The 23,286-nt window shown below is 41.6% G+C and overlaps 2 protein-coding genes across 4 annotated transcripts in view; one reads left to right on the forward strand and one right to left on the reverse strand.

Moving 5' to 3' along the window:
• LOC110975213 (uncharacterized) overlaps positions 1–7,470 on the forward strand; it is a 21,550-nt gene extending 14,080 nt beyond the window's left edge. For 2 of the 3 annotated variants that reach the window (XM_022227481.2, XM_022227480.2), the window contains exons 14-20: positions 77–246; positions 781–873; positions 1,508–1,641; positions 2,100–2,239; positions 2,923–3,100; positions 3,590–3,739; positions 4,075–7,470. In XM_022227481.2, coding sequence (XP_022083173.2) covers positions 77–246; positions 781–873; positions 1,508–1,641; positions 2,100–2,239; positions 2,923–3,100; positions 3,590–3,739; positions 4,075–4,302 — 1,093 coding nt within the window. In that variant the 3' untranslated portion in view covers positions 4,303–7,470. The remainder of the gene's footprint in view (positions 1–76; positions 247–780; positions 874–1,507; positions 1,642–2,099; positions 2,240–2,922; positions 3,101–3,589; positions 3,740–4,074) is intronic. The other variant, XR_015425200.1, reaches the window with a different exon arrangement.
• On the reverse strand, positions 6,101–23,102 carry klhl28 (kelch like family member 28). The gene is made up of 6 exons (XM_022227415.2): positions 22,788–23,102; positions 19,089–19,513; positions 17,768–18,285; positions 11,144–11,587; positions 10,269–10,477; positions 6,101–9,899 (listed from the first exon to the last, which is right to left on the reverse strand). Exons 2-6 carry the CDS (start codon positions 19,482–19,484, stop codon positions 9,736–9,738), a joined length of 1,731 nt encoding a protein of 576 aa, XP_022083107.1. The 5' UTR covers positions 19,485–19,513; positions 22,788–23,102; the 3' UTR covers positions 6,101–9,735.
• Positions 23,103–23,286: the final 184 nt, after the last annotated feature.

Consider the following 23,286-nt stretch of genomic DNA (forward strand, 5'->3'; position numbering starts at 1 on the left):
ATATTGAAATGTGTCCTCGTGACTCTGTGTCAGTGCCTTTCACAGGTAAGTTTATTGTTGTTTTTCCCGATTGTAGGCTGGGCTCTACCCCAGAGCTGACCGGTCTGGTGGCTCCCGTCGCCTTCATGGGGGCTCCGGGGATCGCCATTGAAAAACTGAAGGTTGGCCGTGAGTTCACACAAGCTGTAGAATGCATCCAACAGTTAGTGCAGGCTGGATATGGAGACAGGGTACCAGATAGCATAGGTAAGCCCAAAGATTGTCCCTATTCACAGATGACCTCTGATTACATAGGTCACAGCTGACCTTGTGAAAAACGGGACATACATCGGCATTTAACTTTGTATAGAAGCAAAAGAGTGTTTGGAATGAATTAGGAGTACAAACATTGGCGGTTTTTATTGTGATAACTATCAGATGCTTTTACTAGTTAACTAGATTAGCATCCAGTTAACTAATTAGCATCCAGTTAACTAGATCAGCATCCAGTTAAACTTTTTCGACTATCTTGCGATGCTACCTGCTGGCAAACTTAGTGAAACACTTAAAATAGACAGGAATGCACCAATCATGCATTCATTAAAAAAAAACTGAAGATATGCCACGACGCTGATAAGCTGATGTATTTCAATTGATAGCAACCTCATAATATTGCAGTGGGAACCAGTTTTACTCTACTTATTATTATCTTCATTGCTTTTGCCCGTTACTGCTAACAAATTTCCAAAGTTTTCTACAAAACATTTTCACGAAGCTCTTTTGTCGTTTTATTTTCCAAAGAGGGAGTTCCAGTCAAGGGAGACAGCGGGGTAGTGTACATTGATGACTTCCCGAAGGTGGGGAGTAGTTCAGCTTCTCTCACACCCCCAGCAGGTAAAGTTGCTCTTGTCTGTTCGGCCAATCAGGAAAAAAGCCAAGCTTTTGCTAATCTAATCAGTCCACTCAGAAACATGTGTAGGGCCATTTTTCACTCATTTGGAAAATGGACTTAAATACCAAATTTAAATATCACGTTTGCATTCTGTAAACTTATGATGACAATGCGTAAGCCCAGATTCAGGAAACTAACCATGCAAACCAAGAGCATGACATCTCCAGGTCTTGGGTCCTGGAGGCAAAACTCGAAAATTTTTCCTCATGTCAAATTTTTTCATCCATGCTATAATCTTCATTAACTCATCCCCCATCCTCCCTGAATGGTGATAGGCCTTGTACTATTTCTACAATAAGTAGATGGCCTTTTGTTTTCATGAGAATGATTGATTTAAAATTCTGTTTGCGCTCGAGTGTTTGATAAATTGGTACCTTTTCGGTCGTGGCCTGTGACAGGAAGCACTAGCCCGATGCATGATTTTTATTGTCCGAGGCATTGGGTGAAAGGATTTGTCAAGCCGTGACCTGTTTCTGTTGTATTTTTGGAAGTCTGTGAGATTTGGCCCCCTGATTTGGAAAAATTTGGCCAAACTAGAAGGTATGATTGAGCTGGAATGTTCCCAATTTCCCACAGGTTCTAAAGTGGTTGCCTTAATGAGTGCTGAGATAGGGGGCACCAATGGCATTGAGCCCTTAGTGGTAGGGGCCATGTTGAATTTACCCGTTGTCGACTGTGATGGAATGGGACGAGCCTTCCCGGAACTGCAGGTAGTCAGTAAAGCGTAGCATGTGACCAAAATCCAGATTTGTTCAACAGAAAGAAAGCAGATGTATATAAAATATGCATATCACGATTGTTCCTGTGAGATGGAAAGCCAGGCAGAGTTGCTTGCCATTCACTTAAGAAGTTACATGAGAGATGTCATTTCCAAACAGGGGAATCTAAAGTTACTAACTGGCCTAGGAAACGTTTTCCACTTGTCTCGTTAATGAGCTCAGTGTCTACAGCTCTTAACACACTGACAAGTTTTTCCTGTTAATTTAAGTCACACTACAGTTCACAGGAAAATATTGAAAAACAAGGGAGAAAAGCTTGACTTAGGCAGACATGACATCAAATTTAATTTTACTGCTCCTAAAGAGGAATTCAGAGGAGCAAAAATGTCCCGGAATGACTGCAGGGACCATTTATTGTTGTGAGAGTTGCTGTTCTCGTCTCTTTGTAGATGATTGCCCATTCCATTTATGGCCACCCACTGTGCCCGAGTGTCTTGGTCGATGACAAAGGTCGTAGGGCAGTGACCTTTAAGGCTGAGAGCAACAAACACCTAGAAGATCACTTCAGGGCTGTCGTAGCTGAAATGGGGTAGGTCTGTTTGTCTTTCTTATTGTTTCTGTACTGTATCTGTCATTCTTGACTTAGGAACATCCTACCTGAATTAGGGACCATTCCTCTTTTTACATTTTCAACTCATTCAACTCTTGGAAGCCATGTTCAACCCCCCCTCCTCTTCAGTTCATAGATCTCTTCTCAACAACAAGCTCAAGTCTTGGGATGTTGCACGCTCTTCTTCAAAAGCAGATGACATGCATGGCGCAATTTGTACAAATTAAGTTGTGTTTAAACATTTAGGAAAATGTATAAATGATCGTAGAATCTTTTATCATTCAACTGCATAAAACCCCACATCCTTGACGAATTCAAGGGTTAATCTTCAAGATGACCAAAAACACTTTGCTGTGTCTGGTCTGCTCCTCTACCATAACAGCAACACCTTCACTTTATAAATTCTGTCACTCAGCAGTTTACTGTACACCATTTTTAGAGAGCTGTTATATACACTAATCCAAGGAGATGGTACTGTTGGAGTGGTACCTCACTCACTCACTCACTCACTCACGTGCATGTTAATATACACATGCAGGCAAGTTGTGAACACCCTGTCAAGTGGAAGGGGCATTTTACACATATACTATCTGTGGCTCGTACCTGTGGATAAACCCACACTCCTAACAATCTCTCAGTACAGTTTGTCCCAATTCCCCTAGATGCCAGGGTGTGCTGGCCATCGCCCCGCTGAGCCCAGACATGGTCAAGAAGTACACCGTCCACCACTCGGTCAGCCGAGCCTGTAAGCTGGGGCGCGCCGTCATGCAGGCAAAGAAGTCCTCTCCCATTGATGTCATCCTGGAACATGAGAACGGCATCTGCCTGATCACTGGCAAGGTGACTGTGAAGCACAGGCTAACCTCTCTACTTGTGGTCACATTCAACTCTAACACGCCGTTTTTCACAATTGCAATCAGTAGCTTCACAGTCTTGCAAAGATCCCATAGATCAAATATGTGCTATGCAATTAAATTGTACTAGAAATTACTTTTTGGCCACATGAGTAACCATGGTTTCGTTTCTTGCACATTATCAATCTAGCAACTTTGAGTATTGTTTTTTGGGGGGATTGCATGGGTCACTTGTACAAAAGAAAATACTGGACTGATAGAATACGGGGGAATTCTGTTGGAGATATGCCGAGTGAGACACCGTCCTCCCACTTTTAAAAAAAAATTGTTGGCACAATTGCCATTTTTGCTACAAACTCAATCAAAAGTCACCAGAAAAATTGGACCAATGGGGCTGGGGATTCAGACGTGAAACTCTTCGTTGGAAGGGACCCAGATTTAGACTTCTCTTGAAGCATGCTTTCCGATGCTGCAGATATGCGACGTGGCAAGAGGGATCACCGGTGGCTTCACCCGCGGCAGGCTGCTGGTGGAAGGGACTGGGCAGTCCACCGGGCAGCAGCTGGAGGTGGAGTTCCAGAATGAGAACCTGGTGGCTAGAAGCGTCGGCAAGGATCACAGCAAGGTGGGTTATCAACTGGGTTTGACAAGAGGGACTTGGTCAAAATCAACTGCACACATGAGAGACACTTGTAACTTGTACATGAAGCTGATTGTTACAGATAAATCTAGGCACTAATTCGATCGATGATCCTGATAACAGTAATCTCAGCAAGGCCCCCAGTAATGGCTGAGCATTGATCCTACTGCTGTCTAGTAAAAAAACCCAAGGACCTGTCCAGTGGTAAATTCCAGTTTATGTAGTGGGGGGGTTTCATGGCTTTGATTTAAGCATGAAAATTCTTTCTGAACATTTTCTAAAAAATCCCCCAAAGTAATCTTGATCTTCACTTGTTGCAGGTCCTAGCAACGACCCCTGACCTGATCGCAATAGTGGATGCCGATTTAGGCCATCCAATCAGCACGGAGGAGCTCCGCTATGGCCTGCGTGTGGCAGTCTTGGTCCTGGCCTCCCCACCATTGCTGCGAAGCCAGAGGGCACTCGATGTTGTTGGTCCGCGTGCCTTTGGCTATGACCTGGAGTTCACGCCTGTGGCTGAGTATGTTTTGCATACTCCTATACTCTAGCATACCTTTGACGATGGTCCACCCTCGGCTGAGTACATTCCGTATGCTCCTAAACCCCAAGTTCCTTAAAACAAGGTTTGTAAAGCTCGCCCTGGTGTCAAATTGTAAAAGTTTTTCATTTACCACTTCTTGCCAGGGAGCCCGGTACCGGAGACCTTGTCCGTATATGCATGGCCGAGGTGCCTGAAATTGGAACTTCCTTTATAAAAAAAAATCAAGTTTCTTGGCATTTGTAGAAAAGGTTTAATTGCTGTCAGTCAGCTGCTGGGACTTGCCAAACAAGGTTCATATGCTGTCTGCAGAGTGCTGGCGATTTTCAGGAGAGGTAATCCATCATTGTTTTGAAACTGTACCATTATTTTGCCGTTGCCAGTGCCCGTGGATCAGCAGGGACAAAAGTGCTCCAGCACACCAGCGATGAGCGATACAATACCACTGGCCACATTTTTAATAGTACAGACAACACCACCATCCAGCAATACACTGGGTCAATTTCCACGTCAAAGATGAAATGACGCAACACCGCACAACGGGGCTTTTTACTGGGCAGCAGGCATGGCTGCAATACTCACGCATCAGTGGAGGTTGCCTGTCAGATAAGACTCGCCACCAGACAGTCATTTATTTGGGTGTACGCATCCTGTAAATGAAGATATGAATTTTTGAAGAATTTTAAGAACGGAAAAACATGAAAAAGCGCCCAGCAGCGGGTGAAAGATGCCACTAACTCCACCCGGCAGGAAAAGGTTAATGGGTGCACCGGCACTGTCTTTTGTGTAGCATTCAGCTACACACTGCTTCAGTGTAGTCAAACTAGCCTCCCAACGTGAACTGCTGAAGTGCATGGTGTCGTCGAGTGTCTTTGACAGAGAGTACACACCTAATATTTCACATGAGTTTGCATCTGGGTTAATCCCAATGCATCAGTGGCTACATTCAGGCACTGTTTTAAAGTCACACACACTGAACTTGATTTGATAGAACAGTTTCTACCTTACATCAAAATAGCAACTTACACCACCTCAGAGGGGGAGTTCAGCACTAAACAAGAACACTTTGAACTTTCAACATGATAATATGGAAATACTCAGGTTAGGTGTATGATGTACTAGAACGAAGATATGCTTTCGTTAAATATTATGTGTGTATGCAGAAGGTAGATTATCTTTTGTAGTTTTTTACATCAGCCTGAACCATTTGTTACCGGGTGGTTTGAAAGTGCAGTGCACATAATTGGGACTTTTTCAAGATTTTCAAAAAATTCTTCAAAAAATCATCATTTCAATTAATGGACGTTTACACTCACACGAATTACTGTCTGGTGACCACTCTAGTCTGACATACAAAATCTATTGACACCCGAGTATTTCAGCCAGGCCCGCAGCCTTGTAAAAAGAGCCCAGAATGTGTGGGGTTATGTAACTTTCTTTTGTTCACAAACCTGGCTTAGTGCACTGCTGACCTCTTTTCAATAGGGACCAGATTAGCATGCAGCGGTGCTGTGTGGCTCATCGCTGCAGTGGTGGAGCACTTTTGTCCCCAGTGGTAATCTGCTCGTTCCAAATGTCCCAAACTGTGGTATACTGTTTCAAAACAAGGCTGGATTATCTCCACTATTGAGAGTGAAAAAATGTCAGTAATGCCCAGCAGCCAAGTCTTTTGTTCCGAGTACGGTCTTTTGTTACAAGGCCCAGTTCCCTTTGTACGATTTCGGAGACCCCGGCCACATGGAAAAACACATGGTGCCCGAAACCGGAGTCCCGGGTGGCAAGTGGTTAAAGAAATGAGGCCAAGGCTGTTATATTTTTGTTGATGAAAAGAAGTTTATTATATCTCTGCAATACCTTTACTCTCCACAGTTCAGTACTATATTTCATAGTATTACACAAGTTGCTATATGCCAAATTAACTGCAGGAAGTGTTCCCCAAGCTTCATCGTACCTTGATACACTTTGTTATAGCCATTACAATTAACCTGTCGTAGCTACAACTGTGGTATAAATACGCACGAGGATTAACATTTTTGTAGTGACATTTTTATCATTATGCTTAGATGGAATAATCATATACTTGGCATATGTGCGCATGTATTTACCCTTTTCAAATGACTGTACATATTAGCCGTACAATTTCTTGGTGAAAAGCTTTGATAATCTGAACGGAAATGAATAACTATTTTTAAGAGCTTATTTGAGAGGATAATTTCATTAAAATGTATTTCAAAAAATAGTCTTTCATATTGAACAATGCCCCATGAGGTCTTGTGTAACTATGGTTGGGTAGACCCACCTCCTTGATCTTCGGATCAATTGGTTAACTTGTCTGCAGCAGAAATGTGCAGTTCCTTTAAGCTTTTAATTTTACTGAAAACAGGTTTCACCCCCATGGCCCCCTCGAAAAACTCGAGGTTTTTGTTTTGGCGCAAGCATTTTAAATTTTATAGTTTTATAAATGGTATGTTGTGTTGGTCAACCGACAGAGGAAAATCTTAGGGCTGGAATATGCCGTAGATATTGTGACATCACTCATAAGTCAGCCTTTTTAAAATCTGGCGACCAGTTTACGCCTGGCCAAACATCCTTGTTAACGCAATACTTTTCTATGACAGTCATTTTTGGTGTGGTTTAAATCTGCTGAAGCCTTTGAAACAATAATTGAGGTTCTCAGAATTGTTGTAAAAATCTGTAACAAAACTGCTGGGCAATTTAAATTGCGAGTGTACACTATAAATTGAAGAAGCAACATCAGGGAGAACAGTTGTCATTGGGCAAAAATGACGTCTCATTTTCAAAGCTTATTCTTAGTTTTGTCAGTTTGCAGGTGTTTCTACCAGCAGTGTTAAGGTCAGGTGTTAATACTCTGACATCTTTCAACATCAATATAGTGCCTTTTAAACCAAAATGACATCGGTATTAATACAAGTTCAAAACTTCAACTCCTGTCGAATGAAAGTTAGCTTAATACAAGCACTGCTATTGCACAATTACGGATACAATCAGAAATTTTCAACTTGCGCTTGAAATTTGCTGTGTAAGAGACTATTATGCAGTTTTTAATAATGTACTATTGTATCCCTGACAGATAGATTAAAATATTATTGTATTCAGGTATTGCTTAGTCAAAAAGTTGATTAAACAGGAAGGAGCAGGTTGTCAGATTTTTATTATATTCATTTGTTAAGAGAAGTGCACGATTTCAAACTTGACAGTTATTGACACCAAAGTTACGATCAAGTTGCAAATATGAGGTCGAGTGTGAATACCAGGAGAACAAGACAGGCTGCTATTCTACCAAGTATAATGCGGGCCAACATACCTCACCGTTCATGTGCCCATGGCAAAAAGTTAACACTTAATTTTTCATATATGAATGTATGCTAATCCGTGCAGTCATCACCGGGGCTAACCCCAATGCATCAATGACTACATTCAGACACTGTTGAAGATTCACTTAGAATACCAGTTGAATTTAATTCAATGTGAAATTCCTGCTGAACAGTTTCCACGTTATACCAAGACAGTGACTTTGCACACCTTATGAGGGGGTTTGAATGTTCAGCATGAAGGGTCAGTTCAGCCTCTCCTTTTGTCACAGCGTACGTCAGTGGTGCTTGTACACAAAGCCATGCTTGTAGAATGAAGTACAGCGAACAACTTGTAATCAACCATAGCAAAACCTCAAAGAGCTACTTTCATTTTTTTAAGTAAATGATCTTGATTTTGAAAATCGCTGCAATGAAAATTGTGCTCGTCCTCATGCACAATACGAGTCATGAGAAAATCTGCAATTTAAAAAAATGAAATTGTATGTACAGTAATTACAGTTTGATTTGAACAAACTCTTTCACTTAAAAAAATAATCGTTAAATCTGACTCACTGTGATGGCTCTTGTAACCTTCTTCAATGGGTGTCTGAGAATTTTTTTCAAATCAGCTTATAATCTAATTGGTATGAAATGTACAAAACTGAAACTGTTCAAACACGGCAGGGCCATCCATGACTTGAAACCTTTCTCTGCAAGACGACGTCAAAACAACTTAGCCACAGCCAGCAGTAACATTCAAGTCTATGGAAAATGGCTCCAGCCACTAGCTAGCGACTGCCATTGGTGTATTTCCAGCCTTGGCCAAGTGATTCAGACATTGTCAAAGTCTCATTCAATTTGGTGCAGTTGTTCGAGAATTACATAGGATATTGGAACCCCAAGGCATATGAGCATAGCTTACATGTAGATGATCTTTAATAGATAACAGCAACAATTTTTGCAAATGCTGGTCAGAAAACAGCTTTTCACAGCAGCAACAGTCTACAAGCCTAAATGTCGTCAGCTGCAAGTTTCTTCAGACTGATTCTGAATCGGTTTTTTTTTTTCCCCCATTCAAATTTTTTTTTTCCTGCAGGGTAGGTCCTTACAATAGATTTGAAAAGGTTACTCGCCCCACACATGCCAGGTGAAAGAGATGCATGTATCAAAACTGTATTTCTAGGTGTGTCAAGTTTGATAGCCACATGTACATGATGATTTTGCATGTACCTTAAATACTGTAGAAGAACTAGTGAACCAAATTGGACGGCATATCTCGGCCATAATAACCCTAATTTACAAGCTCATTCAGAAAAACTGTTATATTGCTGGGCAGCCACCGGTTCTGTGTACCTAGTGCTACAGAAAACAACAGAGTTTTAGTGAAGCCTCTTTGAATATAAACACAATCAATATAAAAAAACCAAATTGCAAAATTTAAATTTATGAGTTGTTTGACTTGAAAACCATTTCAGCCGCAATGCAGCATGCAAGGTTCATACACAGATGCATAAATTATAAACTATTCAAACTCTGTAAAATTAACATTTCAAAATGGTACAATCTGAAAATGCACACTGTCTTGGCGAACAATTGTGGCATACATGTACATGTACAATGGCATGTTGGAGTAAAAAGTACATAGGTACATCTAGTTACCTGATTTAAGTGATTTTTACATACTGGTATGAACCGCGGTTAACTACCTGCACAATCAGTGAACAACGGTATTATGATATTGCAAGTTCATACCAACTGGTCAACCTTTCAGGAGTCATGTGAATTGTCCATTCATCAAGGGCATTTTACCGTGCGGCACACCACTCTTCGGTACTTTGTTGTGCGTCAAACTATCAACACCCAAAATTTGCACAAAAATGGGACGTTCATACCACACATATACTACCACTGGATACTCTTGTGTACCTGAAGCATCATTGTAAACAGCCAGACCTTAAATGTATCTGATACTTAAACCAGTGGGAAATGGGGGAAGTGGTACGGTATATGCCCGAAAGCCGGCTGGTGCTAGGATGATAATCACTGAGCCCGCTGGGAACAAGACTACCCATGCCAACGTCCCATCAAAATAGGACTTTGTTTCTGGGTGAATACACTGCAGTACACTGTCAGAGGGCAGCAAAGGCAAAGTTACAGCGGCAGTTGATCATGCTGCGGACGATGCTCCACGTGTCGTTGTAAGGGTCATACCTCTCCATCAGGTCAAGGTATGTTGAGCCCGAGTGACCCCCAGCAGCGTATAGCATGCCATCCAGTACTGCTACACCCAGACCTACCATTGGGACAGATAAAAATGACCCATGGTCAAAAACAATCACTTGACGTCCAGCACTTACAATATGTTGGCTGCCGTGATGTTGGTTTCCCAGTGCAAAACTCACATCTGAGATTTGAAACAATCCCTTATCACTGTCTCTCAACTACCGCTGACCATTGGTGGAGAACGGCTTTGAAATATTTTTGAGAAAAAAGCAATTCAGGTGGATTACATGTACTTCACTCTACTTCCTTCCAAACTGTAAAACACCACAAGATCTGAGCCTCACCCCTCAGAAAGGCCATAAAAGGTTGCATCATAAAGAAATTTCAAAAAATGTTGAACCCCGTCCAAAAAGGTTCACGATCGTCCCTTGTCACTGACCTGTCCTGGTCGTGTTCATTGATGCTACCGTTGTCCACGTTCCCTGCGTGGGGTTGTACTGCTCCACGCTGCTCAAGTGCCGTTCCCCGTTGTGCCCTCCAACCACGTAGATGAAGCCGTGGATCACACCCACGCCAAAGTTGATGCGCTTGTCTGCCATGGGGGCTACCATCTCCCACGTATCCAAGTCTGGGTCGTAGCGCTCAACACTGCAGGGGAGGACACAACAATTAGGACAAGAGTTTGTTTTACTGATAACCTGATTTGGTACTATGGTAGTAATGGTGAGATGATGGTGTGATATACGGTGTAGTGTCGGGGTAAATGTGACCTGTTGTCGCAAAACCGCAGAGTAGCACGGAAGCAAATTGTTACGAATAAAATTTTAACAGATTGGGTGATAATACGGTCTGAATCCCTTGTCATAGGATGTTGAGGTGTACGGGTAGTTAACTCAAATTACATGTTACTGGAAAGCTGATCTGACCAAAAGAATTCAATTCAAAAGAACTCAATTTTGTTTCTAGCTACTTTGGAGTTTGTGGGAACGGTTAAAAAATGGGCAGTTACTGCTTTGATCTAAAACTCTTACAGATGAACAGGACACAGCATCTGCTCCATGCATGAACAAGAAATGGCATTCTTAAATAGCAATGACAGCCCTTTGGTCGACACCATATACATGTCCATAGTTACCCAGGATCCTGCATAGTTGGCAAAGGCCGCAATGAGCAGTTGCAAAACCAATTTCTGATGACTACAGTTGGAATGTATTGCCTCCTATGTGCGCAGGGTGCCAAGCTCCAACAGTCTCCACTACTAGTTTCTCTCGTCTCTGCCTTTGAAGGCCTACGCAGAGCCAATTAAAAACCTACCTATTAAGGTAGTTGGGTCCGTATCCACCAATGGCATACAACTTCCCATCCACCACTGCCGCACTGAAGATACTCCTACTGTTGATCATGGGTGCCACGTCCTTCCACTGGTTGGTCTTTGGGTCGTAGCACTCTACGCTACGCAGGTACAGCTGCCCTGTGTAGCCCCCTAGGGCATAGATTGTCCCGTTCAGGACGGCCACCCCGTGGTTGCTCCGGCTGGTCTGCATGGACGCGACCTTGGTCCAGGCGTTGGTGGCAGGGGACCAGCACTCGGTGCCGTTGTCGTGGCGCCGGCACATGGAGCCGTTACGGAGCTCCGAGATGATCCCTCCTGTCACATACAGGGTTTGCTGGATGGCTACGGCTGCGCACTCCTGACGTCGACAGCTGAGTGGCGCCACTTCGGACCACACATTGTTGTCCAGATGGTAAACCTCAACACTAAATGTTGAAGATAAACAAGCAAATAAATTCAAAGTCTTGAGATTTCAACAGTGACAGGAAAGTGCCTGTTCAATGTTATATACAGAAGTCTTAGGTGTATGTTTTCTAAAATAACTTTCCCCAACCCTTCAAAATCCTTTATCAAATTCTTTTTTATGCCTGCATTTTTTTAAACAAAGTTTTCGTGTTTGATTATTTTACTCCACGCGGACGCCATCGAACTTTTGCATTCTGTTCGAGTTGTTACATAATAGCTTCCGCGCCACGCCGTTCCTTTTAGCAAACCCTGTAGTTACTTATTTTTGTCAAATTCACAATAAGATGTCTTTTGTATACAATCGTTATGGTAATTCACTGATTCTTTTCACGGTTATTGTTTGTTGGTTCCTTTTGTGTTTGCAATGGACGGTATGTAATGTTCAGGTGTAAATACTTTTCCGGGTTGGTATAAATTGATTGTGTAGAGTGAGAGAGAACCATTTTGAGCGTTGAGAGTCGTCGTATGTCAGTGTGACAGAAGTCTTTGGGACGCCGTCACCCTAGCCACCAGGTGAGTGGAAGCAGCCACCACAGGCAAGAGGCCAGCCATACGCAAGTTGTCGAGGCCGTGAGCCACCGCATTAGGGGTTAATTCAGGGTACAGATGTACCGAACCCCTTTGTTTTTACGACGCTCTCCCAGTCTGACCAGACATCACGAGCAGTTGGTCAATTGTCCGACTCCACATTTTGTCATGTTTAAAGCAAAACTGTTTGACTCTAGCAATTATTTTGAAGCCTTATGTGATTGTGTTACTTTACTTGAATTTTAAAGATAATGTAAATGTTTGTGCTATTTATTGTCAGGAAATTTTCCATGGTATATGCCCAATGGAACAGAGATTTGTAGTTTTCCGGGTTACTGTTAAATTTAATAGATAACCATTTTCCCCGGAGTGGTAACGCAACACCTCACCCCATGAGACCGCACCAGAAGTGCCGGCAGGGACACGGCAACACCGAGCGGTGTATGGATGCTTGAGCTGATTTGATTTTGCTAATTATGCAAGACCTATGGATTTAATTTGATTACTTTGTAAATACTTAATTTCATTTCTTTCATCAATTTATATTTGCATTCTTGAGTTCAAAGAAGTTCTTCCCTGCTTGCTTTATTGAGGTCAAAGACAGAACTAATTTGGGTACTTTGGGCATTTCTGGGGAATTACTTGACATCCTTGAAGAATCTTCCGGGGCACTGGGAGATTTTGGAAGAGCTGAGGAAAGACAATCCTAGTCACTTTGATTAAACCCTCTCCAAAAGTTTAGGGACAATGTGATGAATGCGTTATCGATTTCATAGACAATTTGGGAGGGTCCAGGAAGGTAAATGTACATGTAACTGTTAAAAAATGATAAAAGAACGGTTAAAAAAAGGGGGAAAATCCAAGATTCTGTCACTAAATGTTGTTGAAACACATGCCAATACCAAAGATCTTGTGCAGTGTTCTGATACAGTTTAGCCACTGTACAGTACATTGTACACATTGTAAGTGGGGCTTGATGCAGCAGATATTTTGCATTCTTCACATTTAGATGTACATGTACGGTTGTCCATGTAAATGAATTGCAACCAAGGGATTCCGTATACCAGGGTTTCCCCTGCCTATTCAAGTGTGAGGCGGCCCACCTCACTGATTTTAGTGACCACCTCAGGCTTTTCTGTTGAATTTTACCACCTCGAACTTAAAACAGACAAAGATGGAAGGAAAAGGCAAAATTAATTAGACCTTTAGAAAAAGATAACTTTCGTTATCATCCACAATGGTAAAGAGGGACATAGAATGCAACATTGATTTATTTGAGAGAAAGTTAGAGTAAATGTACATGTACTGTTAGATACATGTAATATAGAATTTACCGGTATCTTGGACCTTTTTGGAAACGCTTGATTTTGTTTTAGAATTTTGGCAAAATTTGTTTGACCACCTCACACATATCAGTATCCCAGGGGAATTCCTGCCCTATACAAAATTCAGATATGCCAAAGATCCTGATAAAATATGCCAACGTTCTGTCAATATTATTGCAAACAGTTCTGTAGTTAATGTAGGTTGTTTACACAGGAGCGTTGTTACCATAACCATATGGCCCCCACATGTTTGGAATATTGGAACACCTTGATTGCTGATAATAAACAACAAATTCCTGAGAAATACTCTAAAAAGAGCAAAGGTACGTGTCGTCGTACCGTGTATTAGCAAAGTCCCTGGATGACTCCATTTGTAACCCACAGCAATAAATAATATCAGTAAATTACAGTACCGGTGCAAAAAAAAAATTCCGGGCTGGAAACCATGATTTATGGCAAATGCCCAGAGTCCCTGTTAAAATTTTCTGTGCCTGAGGAAGGATTCTTTTGAACTCATCAAAACACCACTTGAGTTCTGGGATTCTTTTCTCCTTTTTAAACCTGATCATTCATTGTAAGACGTAAGCTTAGGCAACTTTAAAATTCTTTGAGTCAAGATTCATTTCAGAATTGACAAATTCACACGTTTCACAATGAAAAATGGAGAAACTCCCATAAAATCCAGTCATGAACTCAAAGATCACTTTCTTCAAGCAAGAGACTGGGTCTGCTGATCTTATAAGAATGGACCTTGGGCCTGTTTGTTTCTCACCAATCTGGATCGCGATCAGTGATCCCACTGCTGGTTCGTGCTATCCATTAGGCAGGTTCTGGTGCCAGTGAACCAATGCCAGATCAATGATCGTGATCTGGATCCATGTGAAACAAACAGGTCCTTAACAAGGAAGCTATTTTTGATCATGTTTCCTGAACCTATCTTATTCAATGTAATCTGTCATTGGGGTGGTACCAGACTATTTTGGATTCCAAGCATCACTGTCATATTTATTAAATGTTGTTTAAAACATTTACAAATAAATCACCACTTTTTAAATTAATCATCATTGTTAATAAAATTAATCTGTAATGAACTTTTATCTAGTTTAATTTTATTCTTACGTCCCCCCCCAAAAAAAATTTAAGTTAACCTCCCTTTCAATTAAATATGGCCGACTTGTAAGTAAGGTAAATTTCCCAGTGTTGGACCTCCATGTTGAAGTCAGTTTATCTTTAGCCTTGTGGGAATCTGCCATGATGTCACCCTTGGGGAACTACCATACCCAGTACAAGTGTATGTACCATTGAATAAGACGTGTCTGTCCCGCAAAGAAATGGAGTGACAATGCTACTTCCAAGTTTGGCATCCGTTCAATTCCTGCCAAAAACAAGCCTAATAACACTGGTTGTCCAGATACAATCCCAAAATGTATAAACAGTATATGTAAGTTTCTCATCAACACTAGGGCAGGAAATCAAAATTGGATTGGTTTTCTTACTCAAACACTTTAACTCTGCATTTAATACTCAGTTTAAGATCCAAGATGGTTTCTTTTAAAAATACTTTCCGCACATGTATCAAATTTGTGCATACATGCAATAACACAGCTGCTTCAAAGCTGTCATATATATTAGTCATGCATTTTTTAAGCTGCAAGGCACAAGTTACTTCTTTGTAAACAAGTCCTTGCATTATGCTCTGTGTATATCGATTAATGAGCGACTCTAAGTGCTTACAAAACCACTAATGCCTGGCCACTTCATCATCGTACATAATTCCCTTTGATGGAACACCCCCCCCCAAAAAACATAACTACTAATTGCATTGCAGCTATTTTTAGCCAGTTATTTTTGGCACAGATGCCTCAGGGTGGACAGGGCAGAGTTATTAATTGCCTGCGCTATTTATACATGTAGCTGATGGCATGCAATATGCATCTTTAGGCCTTCAGGTTTCCAGGCACCTGTCCTTGTGTATTATGCTTGCAATGAATCTGGGTGTGGTGTCTCCAAGTAGCGTACATGTACACGTATGTTCACGTAGGTTCGCGTATGTTCACGTAGGTTTGGTATAAAAGACAAAAGTTGAAAATTATTCTGCAGTGACAAACTACACGGACACTGTACTTTGTACTCAAATTTTGTGTAATTTCACAAATTATCCCTATGCACATTTTGGGGATGCAAGGTTTTTTTTTTTAGATTTCGGCACTTAGGGCTGTATTATTTGTCTATCCTCTCAAAATCATTCTCTAAATTTTAATCATTGAAATCTTCTCTACACCAACTATTAGAATAATAATAATGTACCAATACAATATACATTGTACATGTACATGCATAGCAATCGTACATGTACAAAAGAGAACTCAAACTTTTAAAAATAAAATCATTGATGACCAACTTACCAGTACATGTACATTTGAATGCTAAGCTTGAGCAGTATTGGGCGAGTTAAATCAACTCAGAAACACAGACATGTAATTTCATTTGGGGGGGGGCTGACTCCTGGCCCAGGGTTTGTGACTTCAAGTCAGTCAGGCTGGGGTTTGAACCAGCAGCTGACTGCATGTTGTGACCTTGAGCAAGTCACTTTACCCTAACTTGCTTCTCACAATGGTCCACCAAGGAGTCACGGGTGTAAATGGAACCCTTTGAGGGCAGAGACAACACACACTCACACCAACGGTGTACCAGCTGCCAGCTGATGGATGGGGTAGTAATAATAACAATGTGTTTGTAGACCATTGCTACCCAGTGGTAAGTCACTGGAAAAGTGCTATCAACATGCATTTATAAGCATTCACAGGTATTCTATACACGTACCTGTATTTTGGTTTAAATTACATGAATTTACAGCGGTGGACAGTTTTACTGTCACATATATCTTTTTTCTCCTACACTGTACACTAGACATGCACAAATTCAACAAATGTCAGCCAGCAGAATCCAAACTGCTGTTCTGATTCTTTGAAGAACCCAAGCAATTCAGGGAAATTGAATATTTTTCAGGTATGGCAAGTTCAGGACAAAAGGTGCTCAGTGACTACAAGGAGGACTTTCCCATGCCAGTGAACACACACGACTACATGTACTTTGTCTGACGCAGACGACCCGACCCTGCCCTTTTGTTGTACTTATCAACGGGCATCTCTCTGAACTTAAGACTCCCCCCCACCAATATTGTTTGCCTGGGAAAGAATTTAGTTGAACCTGATAAAATGGCAACACAGACAAGATAAAAGAGGGCAGAAATAGTGGGAGTGGGCCAACTGATAAGGGAATGAAAACATCATAAACCAGGTCGTTTTATTCAGTGTACAGCCTGGGAATAAAACCAAAGCTCCAGGTTTAGCCAGAATTTCAACCTGATAAAAAAAAAGCGAGACCAAATAAAATGAAACTGCGCTTAGCAAAATTTCCAACATTAAAAACCATCCCAACATCTGATGTAGCTAGCTGGGAATGACCCAAGTCTGTAAAGGGACATGTTGTCACTCAAGACAATAATTAGTACCCCCCAAAACAAAACAAACAAAAAGATGACTATTTTATTAAACAGTTAAGGTAACCTGATGAGGTTAAAATATGCAAAGACAGTCCATTTTTACAACATACCGATTGCAAATTATTTCAATTGCTGGATGAGACTTGACACAATTCAAGGTACACTTTTTTATTTCAAACATGTTCTGTTCATCTCAAGTAACTGTGTCTCTGAAAGTGCCAATCAAAACTGTGTTCAACTTGCCCCTTTTCAGTTTCATTAATAATACTACAATGCAAGTATGCAGTTGATATACATGTACATGTATATCAAACAACCCTTCTGTTGATTGATTGGATTCATGATCATGGAGGAATTAAACGGCTTTTGAAAGGAGAATTCTACATTCTGCATTCCACTTTGTGCTCATAAAAAAGGGTTGCTTTTGAAACTAAATGCCATTGAAAAACATTATGCTTTTACTATCCTCTTCTTTCGAACATTCCAAAACTTGTGCTCAGACAACTAGTATGAACTATTTCCACAAGCTTCACTGATCAATAGTCAACTCCCAATGCACCTCAGTTCACAGACAAAATGCAAAATGCTAACACAAAAGGCCCAAAGTAGTCACTTTAGATATTCACCATAAAATGCAAGTTCTGCAAACTGTGTAAGGTCCACAATTATTTCTTATGAGTGAAGACAACAGTTTTTAAATGCTACTTTCAAGAGTAAATATACCGGTACCAACATCTAATATCAAAATAAGTCCTTTTCACGAAAGCAGTAAGTTCACTTACCTATCTAGTGTAGCAAATAGCCCATTCTTGCCTCCCATTGCACAGAGTAATCCTTTCTCCCCTCTCGTCTTTACCCGGGCCCCCATCTTCCGAGCCACATGTAGCCTCTCCTCCGGCCTGAGGTGGTACCTCAGGGCCCGATTCACCTGCTCCTGGCAGGAGGGATTGTCCCGGATGAATGGGTTGGCTTCATACAGCCCCGTCAGTGTCTGCAGGGTCATGAGCGGCAGGCGCACACAGTGTAGGAGCTTGCCCATATAGCAGCCCCGCTTGTTGGGGTCATAGCGCACCCAGCTGTCCAGAGCGTTGAAGACCGCTTCCTCTGAGCCAATGAGCAGGTCGTCCTGGCTCAGGATGCTGGCCAAGTCACTGTGCTCCACCTGAAGGAACTCCTCGCTGGTGCTCAGCTCCTCGAAGTGGCGGGCGATGAAGGCCTGGGCAGTGCGGTGGAGATCGGTGCAGGCATGTGTGTCAGCAAAACAGGAGATGCCGATGCAATTGGTGGCATGTAGGTGGGCCTGTGCAGGCAAGTTGGATTTGAAATTTAACTAGCTTGAAATCTAGGACTCGAAAATGGGTGGGCTTTTTTTAACTTGTGAGTAGGCATATGCGACCTGAAATCAGGGATTCTGAGAAGGAACAACCCTACACTGGAATCACTAGTGAAAAATGTAAGTCGGCTCAAAATATAACCAACTCTACCTATTCACGATGGGGTCATTCAACTTTAATTTAGAAATTTGTGATTGAAGTTAGCAGTTGGCTGTGTGTAAGTACATGTACAGTATTCCACATGCACTGACCAGCAGAGTTTTAGAAACAACAGTTTCAAAGGCGTAATTATATGGTAGTTTCCTTCAATAGGATTTTTGGACCAGAGGTCACATTTTTTCAACATTTGAAATTTTCGCAAAAATTCCCGTACAAGATCAATGAACCTGCTGAGGGGGGCAATCGGGAAAACAAGAGTCTGTCTCAGTTTTTCTCTGGACGATGCATACATACAGTGCATTACACCAGCAGACACGGTTTCTTCCCATATGAAAGCTCTGCTGTAACTTGCTAGTTAAAGGAACTGGAGAATTATCATCGCGGGTATTTTTTAGGTTGTGATTATGGTTAACACACTCTAGACTAGTTGCTGTCTACTTCTATTACACCAACCTAGAGCAGTGGAGACAGGAACCAGACCTGTCTGGAACAAGGGAACTCAGATTTTTTCCTTTAAGGAATTTCAATGTGAATGAATCTATAATAAAGAATTAAGAATTGGGAAGTCGTGTTTCAGCTTCCATAATTACAGCCACTATTTATTTTGTACCTCAAGAAAATCACAGCAAATCTTGATGACAGGTTTGAGCTGCAGTAGACTGGCGGCAGGAAGCAACGTCTGGACGTTGGCGTGGGTCACGCGAACCTTCCCCGTGTAGGCAAACTCCACCAGGGTCTGAAGGGCCGTCTCGTCCACCGACTTAAGCTCAATTTCCTCTTTCTCCCGTTCGCACAGGGAACCAGTGAACATGGCCCGGAAGTACTGGCTGCAGCTGGCCAGCACGGCCCGGTGGGCGGGTACCCTGCATGCACCCACCTTCAGCACCACATCGCAGAGCTCGCCCTGCTTGCGCAGCTGGTTGAGAGACTGAAGAATCTGGGTGGCGTGCTGAGGCATTTCTGTCAGTCCGTTGTCAGGACCGTCTCTAGAATGAATGTTGTCCATCTTGATGCAATCAGTTCATTGGTACAAACCTGTCAAGCAAATCTGGAGTGGTTAACTATTATTCCGAACACAAAAAGACCATCTAGAATGTCCTACACAAAAGCAATTTATATTCTCGTTCTGGAAAGTGTTTCCTTTTTTTTTAGTGGAGGAAGATCCATTTTGGAGTTTCATACACACCAACAGGTTAAGGAGCACAGGGGAAAAGGTGAATTTTGCAGGGCAAGCACCTCAAGTACATGTACCTGGAGGAAAGGGTTCTGTGTCTGGCAACAACTTACATGTATCATCCTTGATATGCCTTGAAAATTACCAAGAAATGATGAAGAAACACAAATTCAGTAATTACGGGTGGATAAAAAACTAAAAGTTTCCTTTAAAAATCTCTGACGTTTTCTGTCAAGGCCAATAGACTTTGTACGCAACATTCCACACAAGGTCTACAGTGGTGACTGGATGTGGAACTCTTTCTTGTTAAGCATGATCGGCCAATCTGCATGACCACCCAATTTCTTTCCTCTTTTGAAACAATCTTTCATGAACGTGAATTAGAAAGAAAAGGCAATTGGCTGATGGTGTAAATAATGAAAAATCATTCCCTAAGATTAACAGATTGTGCAAAGATCTAGATATCACCCATCCACACTATGGAAGATCGACAGCAAGTACTCTCTCATCATTGCCAACAGCATGACAGCTTCACCAATCACAATGCAGCTCCTGCATTTTTCTTGTTTTTCTTGTCACCCGCAAATAAAAGCCCCGCTCTGATTGGCCTAATCACCTCTATACTAATGACCAATCACAGCTAACTAGATTCATCAAATTTCACAGTTTCTCCAACTTCATAGCGAGGAGTACCACAGAAAGAGTCCACAATTTCATTTGTGAGAGAATGAGGGGTTACACAGCTGTATAAGGATGCACAAAAATGAAGTGTGATTGTTCAGTCACCACTGATGCTCGCATGTCAGGTGGCTCCTGGACTAATTCATTATCCTGTGACCATGTATCAGTGGCAAAGTGCACGTCAAGACCAGGAGAGGAGGGGACAGCACTTTTTATCTTAACCGCAGAACACTTTGGCCAATCAACATGAAATTTGGGAACCTTTCGGATCATTGGGGGCCAGGTTGGTACAAAAACCAAATTTCTAGAATTTCCATGTTTAGCATGGCAACCGATTAAAACACGTGTTGTACATGTAACTGTGCAAGAAATATGTTTCATATAAGTCAGAGTTGTTGGGTTTTTTTTTTCAAGATAGCAAGAAGTCTTTGATTGGTCAAGCACTCACCAGGGGAAACTGTACAAATAACACAAGTTCATCAGATAAAAAGAAACATGATAAGGCCAACTGAAATACACAATTGATTTTAAAATTATTGTAAAAATGAAATAAAAATATATAATTAGGATGCAGCTTTTAATGAAGCAAATACATTTAGCACCAAAAGTAAAAGAAATAGGTGTAAGGTTGAGTTTGTCTTTGAATTAATGCAATACTGAAATTAAAGCAACATTAAAACTTTAAAAATTTGTGAAGTAAAGACACATGATTTAATAAAATTGAGACATTATGTAACAATAAACATGTGCCACCAGTTTAGCAATTCCAATGCTGTTGGTTACATAATATGAAGTTACATATAAGAACACCTTACATGTACTCTTCTTTTTGCTGTCCGACATGTATTCAGTAACACAATTATTCTCAATAGAAGAAATGTATGAACAAATAAATAATTTCCAGAGTGCAAATTCCAACTTGGTTGTCAAAGATGGCTTCTTGACAATCATCCCTAAACTTGTACCAGAACAATATTTAATATTGGTTCGCTTTTATGATATCATATATACAAACTGCTCTGCATGAGTTTAAGTGGAGTGGGTCAAATCTGTCACAGTAAATTCATGCCTGATGAAGTGCGGCCTCTATTGACAGACTTATGAATCTATGTATTATAGCTCAGCTGTAATGTATTTTAGAAATGCTCATCATGCATCAAAATTTCCCATGTCATTAGTCATTACTAGCCCAAGAATGAGAAAAATTAGGAAACAAAAATTTGAGTAGAGAAAATGTCAAAACGGAAGTTACATGTACATGTAGGGAAAAGAAATTGGCCAATTTGGTCACAGTCATGACTACCCCCAGAACTGTGGGGTCCGGCGTCTGCTCCGCTCCTACTAACCCCACAGAAAATGAGCCTTTTTCACCGTGGCCTCTACATGACATTTAACACGGCACAAACAGGGATTCTACTCTAGAGGTGTACCCATAGAAATGTTGCTCCATTTCCCCAAGATTTCTATATATGATAGCTTACATCCCTTTTTTCTGAGTACCAAGAAAAAATTGGCCCAAACCATACTGTTTTCCAAGAAAAAGTGCAAATATTTCCCAATCAGTGTCCGAGAGTCATGCGGTTCACATGTGTACTTGCGAAGATGAGCTTTGACCAAATGGCTGACTACAGCTGTGATCAATACACAAGACATGGAAATTGGCTGCAGCGGCTTTCTGTATGTGTGTATTTAATTCTTAGCCACGCTGTTAGAAATGGCAGTTGGCTGCAGCGCGCTGGAGGTCATACTGACCAATCACACGGCTCCTTATTATTTATTCCTGAATTGCAGGAACGACAGGCAACAGCTGTTGGGTACCAGTGCACGTGAGCATGCTTCACAAGTACACATGTGAACCGCATGACTCTCAGATACTGATCAGTGATGATTTGGCCCATTTTTTTCTTGGTACTCAGAACAAAGGGATGTAAGCTACCACATAGAGAAATCTTGGGGGAAATGGAGCAGCATTTCTATGGGTACACAACTAGAATAGAATCCCTGTTCATGCCGTGTTAAATGTCATGTAGAGCCTATGGCGAAAAAGGCTCTTCTTCTGTGGGGTTCGTGGGAAGGGAGCGGACGTTTGAGCCCACAGTTCTGGGGGTTCTGGGGGTTCTGGGGGTAAGTCGTGACAGTGCTGTCTTTGGGTGTCACTGTTAGTAAAAGCCTTTGTGCTATAAAATTAGGCCTAGCTTAGTCTGCGTAATTTGGACTCTACCAATCGCGTTTTTTAACATTTGGACAAATGTTAACAAGGCAATTTGTCATGTGCAAGAGTCCAAGTTACTCGGACTAGGCCTAGCTAAGTTTTGCCATGCTCAGTGGTTTAACTGTTTTGTTTAAACATGGAGGTAGGAAAAGAAAAAAAGGCAAGACAAGTCGTCATGGTCGAATGAAAAAGAACATGACGACGAGCATGATGAGAAAATGCATGGAAAGGTGAAAGTTTACCTCCGACAACATCAGTACATGTACTAGGCTCCGACTAGCCCCAGGCTATGGTTCGTCGTGTTCTCTTGACGTCATGGTAACTGGTTCCATTATAATGAGGCAGGATAAAGCGATGTTCCATTCTGAACGTTTCATTACAGGAAGTAACATTAGGTCAATCACTTTCTCATATTTCTCCAAGATTCGACTTCAGCCTGAAGGGAATGTCTGAGCAAGGTCTGACATTCTGTGGCGCAGTCATGGCAGCTCTGGCCAAAGATAAGCCGTGTGACCCCGCTCTGCCGTGCTGCAAAATCGTTCGGTATGTACGCATGAACATACGTGGTGCACAGGAAAGGTGCGGTTCCCCGACGATGTAACATATGAGTGCAACGATTACCTACCTGTCTTGCGACCGTACTATTTCAAGTATTCTGTACTTTAAACTTGTGTAAGTCGGTTGTTATTTAATTTTTAAACAAGTTTGTTTCAAAGTGTTGCAAACATTGAATGGAACCTC

This window comes from Acanthaster planci, linkage group LG01 (assembly GCF_054643075.1).
Source record: "Acanthaster planci isolate LZ-2023a linkage group LG01, COTS_SCS, whole genome shotgun sequence".
Lineage (NCBI taxonomy): Eukaryota > Metazoa > Echinodermata > Asteroidea > Valvatida > Acanthasteridae > Acanthaster > Acanthaster planci.

Excerpts from the sequence above, each read along its gene's own strand:
- klhl28 (XM_022227415.2), bottom strand. The coding sequence starts at position 19,484 with ATGGACAACATTCATTCTAGAGACGGTCCTGACAACGGACTGACAGAA. Across the intron at positions 10,478-11,143 it reads GGACCCAACTACCTTAATAG|TGTTGAGCGCTACGACCCAG; the intron begins GTAGGTTTTTAA and ends CCTCCCCTGCAG. Across the intron at positions 9,900-10,268 it reads AATGAACACGACCAGGACAG|GTCTGGGTGTAGCAGTACTG; the intron begins GTCAGTGACAAG and ends TCCCAATGGTAG.